The sequence below is a fragment of the Cyphomyrmex costatus genome, unplaced genomic scaffold (genome assembly GCF_001594065.2).
Source record: "Cyphomyrmex costatus isolate MS0001 unplaced genomic scaffold, Ccosl1.0 scaffold332, whole genome shotgun sequence".
NCBI lineage: Eukaryota > Metazoa > Arthropoda > Insecta > Hymenoptera > Formicidae > Cyphomyrmex > Cyphomyrmex costatus.
Window position 1 is genome coordinate 259,371 of NW_017277473.1, and position 16,175 is coordinate 275,545.

The following is a 16,175-nucleotide window of genomic DNA, read 5'->3' on the forward strand; positions in this document are numbered from 1 at the left end:
CCACTATCTTGACCCAAAGATACTCAGTGTGAAGTCACGTGTCACCCTCCTGATAGTTGTAAAAGGTGATAAAAGGTGAAATGCATTTAGGGTAACTTAGTAACTCTAACTTAGTTGATCAATTAATCCATTAAAATTGGTTAATCATATCTGTTATCAAACAAAATGGTAAATGCGATTGTATGTATAAAAGTTACTATTCTTAATCGATGCGCATGTATAGCCTATTCACTTTTCACGTACCATTTACAACTACTGATTATAAGGAAAGGAAGGATGACTTGATCTATTTTTATAAGTATTTCAAAACGATTTTCATCATTTCGTTTTATCTAAATTGTTTTTATTTACAAATGGCATGTGACAAAATTAACATCATTTCTCTTATGGATGTCACGATTCATCGCCGCGACGACTACGAAAAGAGGATTCCGATTAACCATGTCTTAGAAACCACCAATCACAGCGGTCGGATGCCTAGGGGCTTTCTATAAATGTGTCCAATCGTATGCCATTCCTCAGGAGCCTTAAGATTATATACGAAAGAAATGGATCAGACTGTTATCAAATCAAGTTGACCAAACATGTGTAAAGTAAAAGATTTTGTGTAAACTCAAATAGGCAAGTAAAATTTCACACTATATGTTTCTAAAAATTTTATTTGTTTACTGAATGAGTGAATGAATGAAAGAGAATGAGTGTGTCAGAATGAGGCGAGGACGAAATGTGGAAAGAGGAGGGTAAGTATGATAACACTTTTTAATGTAAAACTTTACGAAGGAAAATTTTTTTCAGGAACAAAATATCATAATTCATAATTACACCTTATAAATTTATAAATGTTAAAAATGGTTTCTAGAGGAGAGAAAAAATAACAACATACAACTTCGGATTTCATATTATCAATGATGTGACTCGATCTTGTATACATACAAGCACAGTCACAAAATTAAATTTATACAAATCCGAAATTCTTTGATTTAATAGCGAGAAGTAGCTTATGTCGCAAGACATGACGGGAACTGTACAGTGGAACGTATAATCGAGAGATACATGTGTTTGCGGTTGGTAGATGCGCGTCATCTGCCGGTCGAATTGTTACGGTCGGCATTGGTTGGAAACCGTCTTCACTTGCTGGTAGAGCTGGAGAGCCAGTCCAGAAATATACCTGCGATAGAAGTACATATCTCAATAAGTGTTAATATATTCAATAGAATTACCATAGCTCACAAAAGTTCACATAATTTTTAATTAGGAGTAAGGAACAAGTGATTTACAACAATTCTTACCAAGTCCTGCCTTTCTACATGTGACATTTTTTCAACGATGGACCATAACCAGCGTTTAAATTTAACTAATCTCTCTGTCGATTCACCAGACTCATCGTTAAATGATGTATACGATATTAGAACTGATACATTGATGTCACCGACTCCATTCAGGAGAAGTCTCAAGTCTTCTGACGTTAAACCATCGAGTGCTCCTTCGGGAAGAACATCGAAAACTCCCTCACGCATAGAATGCAAAGCTTTTTCTTGCACTTTGATCATACGAACTTCTGCATATTTCCGTACGTAATCATATACGTTACTTGCAGTCACTTCCATGTCGCGGCCGTTAAGCACAAGTTCAATTGAGCCACCTCCTTCCTCGGGACATAAATCGATACTGAAATGCAAAATAATATTAGATATTTAAATTCGTATATACAAAATTTAGAGAAAATGTTAAAATCTTCATACTGAAGCATTTTGAAAGAAAATGTTTCATATCAGTTTCTCATAGCAGTACAAAATAAATATAATATACATACAAGTAAATGTATATAATATTTATTTTTTATAAACAGTATGTGGTTTTTTATACAATATCTTTAGCGATATTTTTTTTAAACAGAACCATAATTTTTTATAAGATTTAATTTTTATTTTTGCCTCAATCATTTTATATATAAAAATATTAAAGTTATAAAAATAAGAATCGATTTTGTTTTTATCACTTTTTGTAAATTGTTAAATATTAAAATAGTAATATTAAAAAATAATTATTAAAACATTAAAAAGCGAGAGATTTATAGTCAAATTGAAAGCAAAATGTGTGATTTTATTTCAGGAGAAAATAATAAATGGTTTGTTTCATTTTTGTACAATATTCCACAAGAATTATTAAACTTCTGCAGTTAACAACTAACGTTGACTCGTAGTCTTCTTTTATTTTTAATTATTTTATTTAATTGTACTCTTGTATTATTATATTTCATAAATTTTTATTTTTTTACAATTTTGACTTAACACTTTTACATATTAAATAACGAAAAAGTTTATGTAAGAAAATTTATTTAACTTTGTTTAAAAAAAAACAGGACTTTCAAATTTATCAACATTATATAACTTCGTAATGTCATGAAACTTTCAATAAGAAGTTTGTTTCTCTATTTGCACGATACAATGTTCGGAAATCCAATCGACAAACTTTCAGAGATTGTCGAGAGCATCAAAAGAATTATTTTTTGATGTCCCCAACAATCCCTAAAAGTTTGTCGGTTGAATTTTCAAACCCTATGTTTGTGCGCGCGTGCGTGTGTAAAATAAATATACATTACACTTATTTATGTACATGCTTGTGTACGTGAATATATCTCGAGAAAAATATTTATAAAAAGAGAAAATAAACACAAGAAACAAGTGGAAAAATTATACCTAAATGTAAGATCCAATGCAGAAAACAAGCTGTTACTGTCTTTCGTTTCAGCATCGATAACCAATTGTCGCAAACTTTCGTAAATAACAGAATCGAAAAATGCAAGATCATGGAAACGTATAGGCCTTCCTAGGATATATTTGATTACATGACGATTCAAAAATAATGGACAAAGCTCATTTTGTAAGAGGCACAGTCCTATAAGTCTGAAAAAATACAAATAGATTTCGAGTTTGATTTTTACCAATAAATATACATATTATTACATAGAAGGAATACATCATCACTGGAATATTTTAAACTCACCTGCCTACGTTCCTGAACGCATTCATCCGTTCATAGCTACCTCTGCCTTGCCTCGGCGTATAAAAACCACGTTTACCAGGAGAATAAAAGAGAGGAGCATTATCCTCCGTATCGTCCAGAATACTATTTTCCATTTTCTTTTTACTTGCCGCACATCGTTCGGTTAAACTGAATACATCAAGATCCAGCATTTCGCTGGTCAAATCTTGAGTATGACTGTGAATCAATTCAAATGCTTCGTCCACTTTCTGTCGGAGAGCGTCTTCCGAAGCCAACAACATCAATAACTGAGCTGATGACAGTTCCAGTAACATGCCAGTTATTTTTTCGGCCAATGCTGGTCGTAAAGCGTGCACCTGTAGTAAGCAAGCAGTAATTATACGTATTAACGAAAGAATATCGATATAAATGAGTTTGCATTTTACTCTTCACAAAATAAATATAAATTTGACAAATATGTCATATGAAACCTTGGGATACAATCTCTCGCCAAGTTGTTGCTGATTCGCAGTTAAGTGATCGTTATTCGGATGATTAATCGGCAAAGGATGAGTGCTAGACGAACTACCAGGTGTCGAGCTATTATTTCCCTCGATCGTGTTCGGAGGATGGAAGGAACGAGCGTCAAAAGATAAAGCGCGACGCGTCTCGCGACATTTTCCGGAAGAGCGTGTATTCTGAAACCAAAATGAAACAATGTCCATATGACGAGAATCAGTGACTAATCCCATATCAACTCGATGTAACACACCTGTCGTCTAAGATCTCGGTCACGATCTCTGCTTTTCAACTTCTGCATAACATTGTATTGCGTATATTTCGGTCCTATTTGTGCTGCTTCTAGATTCGGGAGTTTATCATTTGCGAGCAATGCCTGAAAATAAATATAAATATAATCGTTTTCATCATCAAACCGACCTGATTAATTCTATATTTTGGTTTATTACGAACTTCAGCGATCGCAGTGTAAAAGCTTCGGGTAACACCAGCTCCTTCGCCAGGTTCATCCTTGAAAAAGACTTTGACTCGACTTACTGCCAAAGGTGGAGTATTCGAAGCTCTTCTATTATATATATTGTACTGCGTATTTAATTCTTTCATCGTCTGTACTAGCAACTGTGTTCTATCCCTTTCCACCTGTCAGTCAATTGCGTAATTCAGTAATTTTTTTACTTGAAACTTATATAATCGCGGACATATTCTTTAGATAAGTTGTTACTTCTATTATTATACACTACCTTTATAGTAATATCTTTTTGTTGCGAATTTCTAAGTTTTTCCATATCTCTGCGAAATTTAGCCTCCTTCACGGGAAATCCTCCTAATTCAGATACCACGGATCCAGCTTCTAAACCTACGTCTTCCATAAAAACTCTTCCAAACAAGTCTAATGATAATCGCCATCGTCCTAGCAAAATATTATGAGAAATATTTGTTCCTATCGACGATACTGTCCTGGCGGATTCTACTGGACTTGTTTCAACAGTTTCATGGGCAGATATCTCATGGCTCGTGGCAGCTGGGTCAACTTCCTCGGATACATTTTGACTTTCGACGGTTGGAACAACTAATATCTCAGGTGCTCCAACTTTATTCGTGTTTGATTCCTTTAAAGAATATTAAATATTAAATATTGATACTCATTTACTCAACATACATAGTATCGTGACGCTTACCGACATCGTTCCAGCTCTAACTATAACGCTTCTATTATTTTTGCATATATCTTTGCCTTTGGTGCTCGTTGCTGTATCACCTTGATTATTTGTAGATACTATAATTGGTGCTCTATCAATGATTTGTTCCGTTACGAGAGATGAGTGCCCTTCGTTAGCATGAGTAGATAATTTTAATTTCTCCTGAAACACAAGTTGATAATTCATACAATTTCTTAATATATCGCTGATGAAAAATTGCAACAATTCGTATAAGAATGCACTTTAATATCATTACAAAAAATATATTACCGCGTATTTGATGGAACTCGAATTTAGGTCTCCAACAGAAATAGAATTTCTTCTCGAATCTATGTTAGAATTAGGTCCTTGCACAACTTGACTGAACGTTGGAGTTGCCGAGCTATTTTGATTGTCCATACCACGCACAGAGAGACCTAATCTCGTTGGCAAACCTTCTAAAGGATTCTGACTAGATCCACCTACACTAGAACAAGTTGGTTGTCTCGGAATACCAAATAGATCTTCACGTCTCGAGTGTGGCTGCAATAAATGTGGCTGATCAGCTAACGGCAACGCTTCACTCATTACGGTATCAAACGGATCTAGAGGCGGGCAACCAAGACATAAAGTAGAATCTGATCTCTGCAAGAAGGGATGTTTTCTCCCTTTAGGGGTCGAATTACTATGATTTCCAGATCCACATATAGGTACTTGAAGTAAATCCGGATAATCTACAGAATCAGTTTCCATGGCAGTTGGTGCTGGCGAGTTATATTCCTCACCTTCATCATTGTCGTTCTCATCCTAATAAAATTCAATGGAATTACGTCAACTTCGTTACTTTCAACACTCGAAAAAGAACTTTATGCTAATCACCGCATTATTAAAAAAAATCATGTTTACAATACCAAGATAAAAATTCACATCGAATATTTACATATATCGATTTCAATTTCTACTTAGATAATGATTTACGAAAAAATAAAGCGCATATTCGAAACTGATCAAATTTCACAAACCTGATCGTTCCAACTGGAATAAGTGGACGATTCCTTTTGAGTCTCGCTTCTAGAAGCGAGTGGCTCTGATAGAGAACGCATATAATACACGAGTGCATCGAACACATAAGCGACATGTCTTAAAGCAGAAACGTCTAACACTGGCAAGCTATCTCTATGCTCGCTATTGTGGGCACGCATTAAAGACAGACAATACGATAAGAATTCACGTCTCGCTGAGTGCGCATCGCCACCTGAAAAACACAAATTATAACGTTCTTTTTATATAGTGCTTTGATAAGACTAAAAAATAATGTAAAATAGGTCAATTCGCTTTAAAAAATATATAACGTAAACTATATAAGTAATCTTATAGTTTTTTAAAAGTATAATAAACTTGAATGTAAACCTTCACGTTCTCTATTGCTCCTTGGAGGCTCGCCAACGCCTGCAAACCCAACGGTGAGTCGTGAAGCTGGAGGAGTAGAGATATTTGAACTCGTAGCAATACCACCGCGAGGATTTCGACTTGTATTTCCTTGCAGAGTTAGCGAAAGAGCGGCTGTGTTTAGTAAACCACTAAAATTACCGCCTGATAAAGACGGAGTGTTATTGAGAGGATGCTCTGGGTGAGTCGGATCTGCACTGCGTGTCAGAGATACTCCGAATCTTAGTTGCGCTTCTGTAGCATCCATCACCGTAAGCAACCAATCCCACGTAGGTTTTAGATGCGCTTCTAGATACGACTGCGACAAAACACAATCTGTTTTACAAAGACAATCGTTCGAAACAAAAAATTAAAACAATTTATTATTGATATACCTGCAAATTTAGAGCGTCCTGAAAAGTGATTTCCATCAAACGTGGTAAGGCAGGCACTAAATTCTTATAATCTTGCATCATGACCAATAGATCGGCGATCTGTCGAATGACAATTCCGAAGGCTCGTGCTAGGCAACTGGCAGTGGTCCCCATGGTTATGGGTTCCTGCGCGGTCGCGACAGCCGACGCGGCAGTGGTGCGTCTCAAAGATGCGGGGTCAATAAATACCAAATTGCTTCCACCCGTCACTCGCAATCCCGCTGTACGAGTATTTGATTCGCGATTGCGTATTGCCCACTGCATGTATACGGGTGCGAGATTGTTACGGTGCAAATGACCGGAGGATCCACTGAAACAAAAAAACGACATTATATGCTTCAAATATCTTATAGATATATTTTAATGCAATTTTGAAATAAATTAGAGCAACGCAAACAATATAGTCTGCACTATAGATAAATAATAGAAGATAGATTTCAAAAAATTATATCCTTTTTTTTCTAAACGCGCGCGCGTGTGTATTTTATCTAATTTATTTATTCAGTTTTAATTTAAAAATAAAATTTTAAAAATTATCCTAATTACCAATAAATACCATAGAAACTTCTAATTTTCAAAAATAAAAAAGAAATTCTCTGAAAATACTAGTTTTCTTTTAAAATTAAACTTAATATACCTCCCAGGTCAAAAACTAATTGAGCTATACTAGTTGTTAGAAATATATATAAATTTATTATTAATAATTACATCGGTATATACGGAAAAGTTTCGACTTCACAGAGTCCTCAACAATTGCAACCGAATTCTTACAAATTAATTTTTTTTTCTTTTTATATTATTTTTTTAATTTTTTTTTTTGTATATTGCTTTGGTATAGTGTTGTACGCTGGTCTAACAACGCGTGGGAGGGGTAATTAAGGGGACGTTATTTTCGAATTATTAGAGTTGTGTTTTAAGACCGATTGTAGTTCGGCGCGCGCAATTTGGTGGGGGACTTAAAGTGGGTAAGCTGTGGGAGAGTGATTATATATATTATATAAATATTGCGAAGAGTACTACTACGTCGACTCGCTATCAGATGTTTGTTGATATTCGCAAAATTCTCGAAATTGTTGAAATATACATATATTGCTTTATGTAGAGTCTTGATTTAATAATTTACACCGGCGTCTAAGATAGGCTTCCACTACGTTACCTTACTGATGAGTCTAGTAGTGGAGGCTGGGACGAAACGCCAACTAGTGATATTCTTCGCAATATACCAAAAAAAAAAAAAAAATAAGATAAAAAGAAAAAAAAATTAATTAATTTTTAAGAATTCGGTTGCGATTGTTGAGGACTCTGTGAAGTCGAAACTTTTCCGTATATACCGATGTAATTATTAATAATAAATTTATATATATTTCTAACAACTAGTATAGCTCAATTAGTTTTTGACCTGGGAGGTATATTAAGTTTAATTTGAAATTTATTTGAGCGGATATCAATTTAATTTAATTTCTTTTAAAAGCCTTTTTCCAATGAAATCTTGTCTAGAAAATGAGTGAATATTTTCTTTTTTCGGTATTTTATCAATCGATCTTGATTACATAAATAATATAATAAAAGAAAAATATAAATAGTGCTAAGATAATTGCGCAATTGAGAAAAAAATTGACAGCTTACCTCCTACGCTCTAATTGTTCATCACCGATTTGAAATTCTTCGTTATCTTGTTCGTCTGTTTCCCCTGCTTCGCTTTCATCGTCCTCCTGTTGGCTCGATTCTCCTGACTCGTCCTCGGGAAATAATAATATCGATCCCATTCCACCATCAGAACCCGCAGTCGCACCCGTTTGTACACTACGTTGTGCCGATGCTGCATCTTGATTACTATGATTGTCATCCGAATCAGATTCAGTTTCCGCTTCCGCTAAGAGATCCAATTCCGTGTCTGATTCGCCGTCTCCCGCTTGTTCCTCACCAACACCACCGACGTTCGAATCAACCTCACCGAGTGGCTGATTGGTAGCAGTTCCAGAAACACCCGATTCTTCATGTTCACTCATATCACCATCCATATCCATAGGGACTTCTGTGTAAGCAATCATGTATTTTTATGCAGTTAAAAACATATTGTTACGTGTGTGAAATAGAAGAACCCAAATTCTTATATATTATACATATATCTTCATACCTTCTCCACCTTCTGCTTCATCAACAGCAGAAACATCTCCTCTTGATATAGTAATATTATTGTTTCCTTGTTGAGTTTGTAGTGCTGCATCTAACGTCTGTGAACTGACGCCACTATGAGGTATCAGAGGTTCTATAGAAAATAGTTCCTCCGATCCATTAATCACTTCAATAGCAGAACTCGTTAACGTAAAGGGTGCGGTTGGACGTGCTACGCCCAATCTGACTGGTGCTATCAATGAATCTGCTGTTTCGCATAATTCTTCTACAGCTAATTTGATTAGCGCTTGAAAAACCTTCCGACACTTCATTAAAGGCTGTGAAGCTTGACTTGTGCTGGAAAAAAATGCAAAAAATAAAAAATTTCTCCCTCCCTCTTTCTCATATTTGATAAAGATATTATTGATACAATTCATTCAATTAACTCGAAAATATATTGTCCAAAAAAAAAAACAATACTAATCATGTGTGAACTTGATTCCACAATACCCTCTTTGTTTATCATCAAAGAAACAAATATTTCAGGATTTTCGATTTTATTTTTCATTAAAGAATAATTTTACAATTAATCGAAATTATAAAAGCATTAATCCCAAAATATAATAAGATAATGAAGCACCCTATATAGCAAACACATGAATACATGTAATTCTTTTACCTTCGCCTTTTTGTCGTATTCGGTGCCATTTCTATAGTAAAGATGACAAATATGCGTGCGACGGATCTTACGAATCGACGTGCTACATTATTTGCTTCTTCTTGTCGTCCAGGCACAATCTCATCTTGTAATTCTCTGATCAAAGTGGTAAGTAATGTATCGAGCATCTATAAATATTGTATAAAATTTGTCAGTGTATAATTTACAGAGAAAATTATATATATGTATTACTTGCCATTCATCGTATATATTCCACTTACCTCAACGCTACATTTAACAAGTAAGGAATGCGTAAATTTGTCCAATAACGCGGTGCCACTCTGTCGACATAACTGTCCTTGATCACCGAATAATTGATCGGTACCATTCTCAGAAACACCTGACATAATCATACATTGGACAGCTGGCCAATCATTCAACAATCTTTCGAGTGCCTTTCGACTAAATCGAGGAGGTTCCAAATCATGATCTGGCATATCCGAGTCTGCACCTAAACCTGTAACAAAAATTATGCAATTTCAATTTCATAATTATGTTAATTTATATCGTAACAATGTAAAAAAAATCAGGATTGGAAAAACTACTTTATAAAAATAAGGAAAGGTAACATCATTATTGAAAAGACAGTTGTAATGGTAATAAGTTACAAATAACGCATTATTTCCCAACCCTGTGGTAAAAAATGTATTATTTATATATATACATATATATATAACTATAAAACAAGAATTTATATACTTATATAAATGTATATATAACTATAAAACAAGGATTTATATACTTAACACAAAATAAAAATTCTCTACACAGAGGTTTGAATTTTTATAATTAGAATATAAAAGGACTATAGAATGCGTACCATCTGAAGTAGGCGCTTTACGACTAGCTGAAGTTGATCGTTGTCTAGGTGCTGATCTAAATTGACGTTGTTCGACTAATTGTCTTCCAACTGTTTGTACCAGGAATAATAAGATACTTTCACCTCTGAACAAGACATATATAAAATACATGTTATAGAAACAAAAATGAGTCTTATTCTTGTATACTAATAAATATTTATGCATAATTTGTATAACTTACCGTGAATTAATTTTCGTGGCGAGATCGGTACTATTTACAAGACGACAAAGCAAATCATATCTCGCACCTTGATGACCGGCAATGAGAGCACGACATTTACATTTTTCCCAACAATCACAGTATGCTGTAGGTGAGGTTCTTTTGAGCTTGCAATCATGACCTCTGTGACAGACACGAGCACATTCAGTGCAACAACATAAAGATCCCGTTAAACCACATGTTCTGCATTCGAAAATATCCTTAAAATAAAAATGTAATTAAATAAATAATTTCCTACATATAAATTCTTACAAACATAAATGCATATATTCAATACTTGATTAATATGTTCTGCCCCAGTCCATGTAAAACTACATGTGTCATTGCAACAAGTAACAAACAATGGAGATAAATCTGGACTGGCATCAGCTGGTAGTATCATAACTGAAGTATCTTTAGCATCTTTGCCAACTCTTTGTATAGTATCCAATAAAATAAGAGCTGCATGATACGCACGAACTGCTACAGCGAGCATGAGTGGTGTTTGTCCTTGACCATCCCTTTTTACATACAAAAAACAATACAAAGATTAACGTAAAAGAAAAGGGTTAATATATCAATAAATATATTTTTTTGCTTCTTAGAATTATATCCGAATTTTAACCATACTTTGCCGTTAGTAATTCCCTTAGATGCGGTGTCAAAATATTATTTTCACACATGTATTTCAATATAAGCAGTGCATTATGTCGTCTTTCAACGGAATCTATAATGTATGTATTATTAGAGGTAGCCCCAACACCTGAAATAATAAAAAAAAAGAACAATTATTTATATTATACGCACGCGCGCACATGAAAGTGAAATCAAATTTAAGATTAGAAACAGAACGGCTTATGTGAATAAATCAGAACTAATAAAAGAGAAGCGCTTATGATGGTGGACAAAGTTAGATATTAGAGAGAGAATATATATATATATATTTTTTTAAATAAATTTATTTCAAATATATAACTGCGCGCCGATTAAAATTCAAATTCTGTTCTAAAAAATATAAGCAAGCACAAAGAGGTGGTACTTACCAGATTTCATCATGGATATACTAGCAGCACCAATGCTTAATAAACTATCCTCTTCTCCTGATGTATTATCAAATGCTTCTGGTGGCCAACTTAATGTCGGAATTGGCTCTTCAATAGGTGCGGAAGTTCCGTCTACTGTATTTGACACTAACTCACGTTCAATAACTGTAACAAAAAAAAAACAAATCAAATATAAAAATCAATCAAATGCACATGATACAAAGGTTGTTCAAATATGAATGAAATATATTTCGTGTAAGTGCTTTATTAAGTACTGTTTACACAAATTGGATGTACCGAATAAAATCTTCACATGCAGAAAAGAGATACAGGAAATAATAAATCAGGTGACTAAACGTCTCTGCGATTGGTTCAAAAGTATATAGAATTCATGCGCGAATCAGCACAGATCTTATTCTGCGCATATAGTACCTACATATTTTTTGGCAACAGTTAAGTCCTAAACACAATGCGAGGCAACAGCGATAGCGATAAAAATAATGATAGGAACAGATAAATTCTACATTCGAAAATGCATATGTCAATGCACATAGGAACACAGAATATGATAATAGCGATAAATTTCCTACGAGTTGGAATTTTGTGTCAATTGTCTTATAGCCTAATTGGAGTTCAAATTTTTCATTTTGTTCATATTGCTTTTACCTAGCATTGTACCTAGGGCTTAAAAAGGATGAGTTAGCAGTCTAGTGTAATATATAGAAGTCTATGCTCTCACTTCAGTGTAAATATCTACCAATGCTGATTGTATTTACATACAAAAAAAATCTCATTCATATTTGAACTACTCTCTCATACATTGAAATAAAATATTACAATTTTTTAAACGTTTTTATACTCACATAATAAAATCATAATGAATACTGCATTGTATACATTACCTTGTTCAGTTTCTTTATTAGAAGTTGGTGAGCACATGTTGACACAAGCATGAAGTATATTTCGATTCCCATCGCAACGTTCTTTCAATATCATTTGAATTTGTAAATTCGCGCTTGAGTGTGTCAAATTGTTCTCTGCAAAATAAAAAACGTAATACATCACATAGATAAAATTTCACAAAGATACAAATATGTATCTTTGTGAAATTTACTATACAATGTGTAGAAAAATAAAGTTATTTGTTTATTAAACTTACTTAGATCTTGCTCCAAATTACAAAATACTTGCTTCACACTCTCATAATCACATCGCAATATACGCGGCATGAGCAAAAGATTGTCGAATGCTAATGCGATAACGGCAACTTGATTCTTTAAATTGGTCGAATTGGAACAACTAGGAATGGGAATAGTTGCTGCACCAATACAATTTACGGGAGTTAGATCCAACCAATTTGGATCGCGTATAGCGTCAGCGCAATCTTTCGCGATTGGATAAATGGTATTATTACCATCTCGTAAAATCATAGAACATTCAATATTCTAAAAATACAAAAAAACATTATCTTCAAAAACTTACATATATTTTATTTGTAGATACAATTAAAACATACCTCTCCTGCGCTTGTAAGATTGATATTTTGAGGTTGCAGTCCCAAAAATGATGAAATATCAGATGGAATATAACAATCTTGAACATATCTTCCTGTACTTAGGTTGTATACGACATAACTTAATTTATTTCCACTTTTTAATATAGCATGAACACCTGTAAATATCCTTTATTGATTAATAATGATACATACCTTTCATTAATTGATAATTTGCTTTTATCTTAAATAACAATATATATTGAAATGTGAAGATTTATCATATTTTTTAAAAGAAAATACCTTGGCCGTCTGTAGATATAGTTAATAAGCTATCATTTGAACCCTCCACTATATTGACCCTTCTAGGCGTCCTTTGAAAACAATCGGGAGCTCGTGGATTCAATGATGATTTAATTACCTATAAATATGTAAATTATACTTTAAATATTTAGTCATATGTTATAAATGTGTAATAAAACCATTACATGTAATAAATGTGTAATAACCATTACCTGCAGTTCATCTTTACGTAAAAGTCTACAATCCGCTAATAATTTCATTGGTTCTTCTGTTGTAAGATCTTTAAAATCTGACGTATTAACATCCTTCTCTTTAATTTCCTTTTCCTTTTCTTTTGAATCCTTTGAGAAGAATTTGACTGCGACGTAGCAACCATCAACTTTTATAACTTTCCCTGTTAATAAAAGATAATAAAATATTTGTTTCATATAATATATATTCTTATTCTTCTCATTTCATTTTTTACATATAAATATTTTATTAATAAATACAATCGAGATCATACCAATAGGTACAGTTTTGACATCTTCAACAAAAACAACATCTTTTAACTGCCAATCCTCTTCGTCCTTTCTATCGGATTCTCCTTCACTTCGAGGTGCCATACGTTTTTGCCGTTCTAAAATTACATTTCGTGAAATTTTTTTATTACTAAACGCATCAAACTAAATGCTTCAATTGTGTAGTTTTTTCTTGTAACATTTAAATAGCCAATATGTATCTTACTATGACTTGTTGTAATGCTGCCAGTATCACTACAAGTACTCGAAGCTGGAGATGGCGGAGGAGGCATATCAAGCCTATCAGCCGTTTCTTTGTGATTTGGTTTGTTCACAACTCCTGTGCTTCCATTTCCGTTAGATTCACGTTTATCAGCGTTTGTGTTGGACACATGTGTACCAGCAGGCAATATTTTGAATCTACAAGTAGCATCTACATTCCATGCTGCCGATAGCAATTGTCCCACTTTTGGTACACCGTTGGCTATCGTAAATCCTTAAAAATACATTATATATATTTCAAGTTGAGCAATTATTTCGAATTGTTTTATGTATGTTTAAAAATCAGCTTACAAAATATACAAGATCCTAATATCTTACCAATAGCTCCTGGTTGATAAACTGGACTATTTTTCATGCACACATGTGTTCCATAACTGATATCACTTGATAATACAGTAGATGGCCTATGCTTACGTGATTTAGCTTTATATTTTTCCCACAATTTCTTACGTTGGGCAAATGGTAAAACACCCCTGAAAAATATAGATATTAAGAAATTTTAATTTGCAGTTTATATATATATATATATATAATATATATATAATACATATAAATTAAATTAAAACAGTTCGTACCACCAATATAACGTTCCACTTTCAAGTCTTGCAACAGTATATAAAGCACAAGTATGAAGTGATACAATTCTGTCCAATGTAAATTCAGTAAAAGCCTGCGCTGGATGTTCAAGACGAGAAGCAACATGTCCTAAAAGTTCATCAAGCCAAGTCGCTACCTTTCCACTTTCTGTGCTAACAGAACATCGAATTGCAGTAGCAGATATATTAACTATTTTTTCTGTTATCAATGCCAAAGGAATAGTTTTTGGATGATGCACATTCGGATTCTGTAAAAATTTAAAAAAATAAAATGTATTATAAAAAAATATATATATGCCACATTTGTGTAAGTACTTCTGTATTTTTATATGGTTCCGATTCTGTCCATTTCCATTGGTATAACTGTCCTGATACGGAAATTGCAATTAGTTCACTGTAAAGTGATGCGATTTGTACAAAGCGGGGTACTGGATCACAACTTCGATCGTGCCACCATTCTAATTCTTCGGCTATCCATAATGGACTCTGCGAAGCCAATTCCTTTTTTTTGTTATCTGGAATATTAAAATGAAAGAGAAAATTAAAAGAGCTGCAATCTTCTATTCAATAAAATTTAATTTTTTATAAAATACCTGAATCTTTTTCCCATGAATCTTTAAGAGCAGTTTCCAACCAACGTCTCGGTCCATAATATTGACGATCTCGCCATCTGCTAAAACTATCACGATCTCGATCTCTTTCATGGGATGAACGCTCGTTCTCTCTGTCGTTACCTAAACGACGCGAAGAACTTCCGCGACTAAAAATAAAATATTTTCTAAAAATAAAATATTTTCTAAAAATACACACATGCATGCACACACACATGTATAAGTATATATATTATATATTTTTTATTTGAATAGAGTAACAAACATTTTTTAAAACTGCAGATTTTCAATAGTCACTAAACTCAATAAATTTAACATAACAAATCAATTCTTTGAAAATAAGCATTTTTCAATTTTGATTATCTACCTATATCACCACACATTTAAACATCTTTACATCACCAAATTTGGTATTTCAAAAATTTCTAATTATTTTAATCTACTTAATAGGCTATATAGTTTGATTTATAAATTTGCTAAATGATTTATTAAATTTTATATATCATTTTTATATATAATTATTATATTTTATACGTAATATTGGACACTTTTAAAATAGCTTTATAAAAAATCTAGAGAAATTGATATTCTCGATTATTGTTCTATATTTGTTCAGCTCAATAAATCAAATAATTTTTTTTTATTGAAATATTACAATATTAGAATAAGCTAATATTGTCATCATTCACTTTTACATTATAAGTGGTATATAAATATAAATAATATACAAAATAAAAAATATTTATTAAAAGAATTGTGTAATTTGCAAACTAACATTGATTAAGTATCTTTTACCAAATTAATTTAAGTATCTTTTTCATACAATTAGCAAAAACTACAAGCCGGCAAAGTTAATTTCCTTTTTAATCTCTCTCTCTCTCTCTCTCTCTCTCTCTCTCTCTCTCTCTCTCT

At 33.1% G+C, this 16,175-nt stretch overlaps 1 protein-coding gene across 1 annotated transcript in view; it reads right to left on the minus strand.

Moving 5' to 3' along the window:
- Positions 1-841: 841 nt before the first annotated feature.
- hyd (E3 ubiquitin-protein ligase hyd) overlaps positions 842-16,175 on the minus strand; it is a 17,881-nt gene continuing 2,547 nt past the window's right edge. The window contains exons 5-37 of the mRNA XM_018542524.1: positions 15,246-15,412; positions 14,968-15,167; positions 14,632-14,900; positions 14,375-14,529; positions 14,001-14,270; positions 13,780-13,893; positions 13,487-13,668; positions 13,275-13,392; positions 12,996-13,150; positions 12,639-12,924; positions 12,382-12,516; positions 11,480-11,644; positions 11,067-11,199; positions 10,735-10,957; positions 10,419-10,657; positions 10,198-10,322; positions 9,599-9,834; positions 9,339-9,505; positions 8,682-9,016; positions 8,171-8,579; positions 6,506-6,854; positions 6,093-6,429; positions 5,705-5,937; positions 4,974-5,489; positions 4,683-4,865; positions 4,245-4,613; positions 3,958-4,143; positions 3,758-3,880; positions 3,477-3,683; positions 3,007-3,362; positions 2,700-2,906; positions 1,290-1,668; positions 842-1,168 (exon numbers count right to left, since the gene is read on the minus strand). Coding sequence (XP_018398026.1) covers positions 956-1,168; positions 1,290-1,668; positions 2,700-2,906; positions 3,007-3,362; positions 3,477-3,683; positions 3,758-3,880; positions 3,958-4,143; positions 4,245-4,613; positions 4,683-4,865; positions 4,974-5,489; positions 5,705-5,937; positions 6,093-6,429; positions 6,506-6,854; positions 8,171-8,579; positions 8,682-9,016; positions 9,339-9,505; positions 9,599-9,834; positions 10,198-10,322; positions 10,419-10,657; positions 10,735-10,957; positions 11,067-11,199; positions 11,480-11,644; positions 12,382-12,516; positions 12,639-12,924; positions 12,996-13,150; positions 13,275-13,392; positions 13,487-13,668; positions 13,780-13,893; positions 14,001-14,270; positions 14,375-14,529; positions 14,632-14,900; positions 14,968-15,167; positions 15,246-15,412 — 7,741 coding nt within the window. The 3' untranslated portion in view covers positions 842-955. The remainder of the gene's footprint in view (positions 1,169-1,289; positions 1,669-2,699; positions 2,907-3,006; positions 3,363-3,476; positions 3,684-3,757; positions 3,881-3,957; positions 4,144-4,244; positions 4,614-4,682; positions 4,866-4,973; positions 5,490-5,704; positions 5,938-6,092; positions 6,430-6,505; positions 6,855-8,170; positions 8,580-8,681; positions 9,017-9,338; positions 9,506-9,598; positions 9,835-10,197; positions 10,323-10,418; positions 10,658-10,734; positions 10,958-11,066; positions 11,200-11,479; positions 11,645-12,381; positions 12,517-12,638; positions 12,925-12,995; positions 13,151-13,274; positions 13,393-13,486; positions 13,669-13,779; positions 13,894-14,000; positions 14,271-14,374; positions 14,530-14,631; positions 14,901-14,967; positions 15,168-15,245; positions 15,413-16,175) is intronic.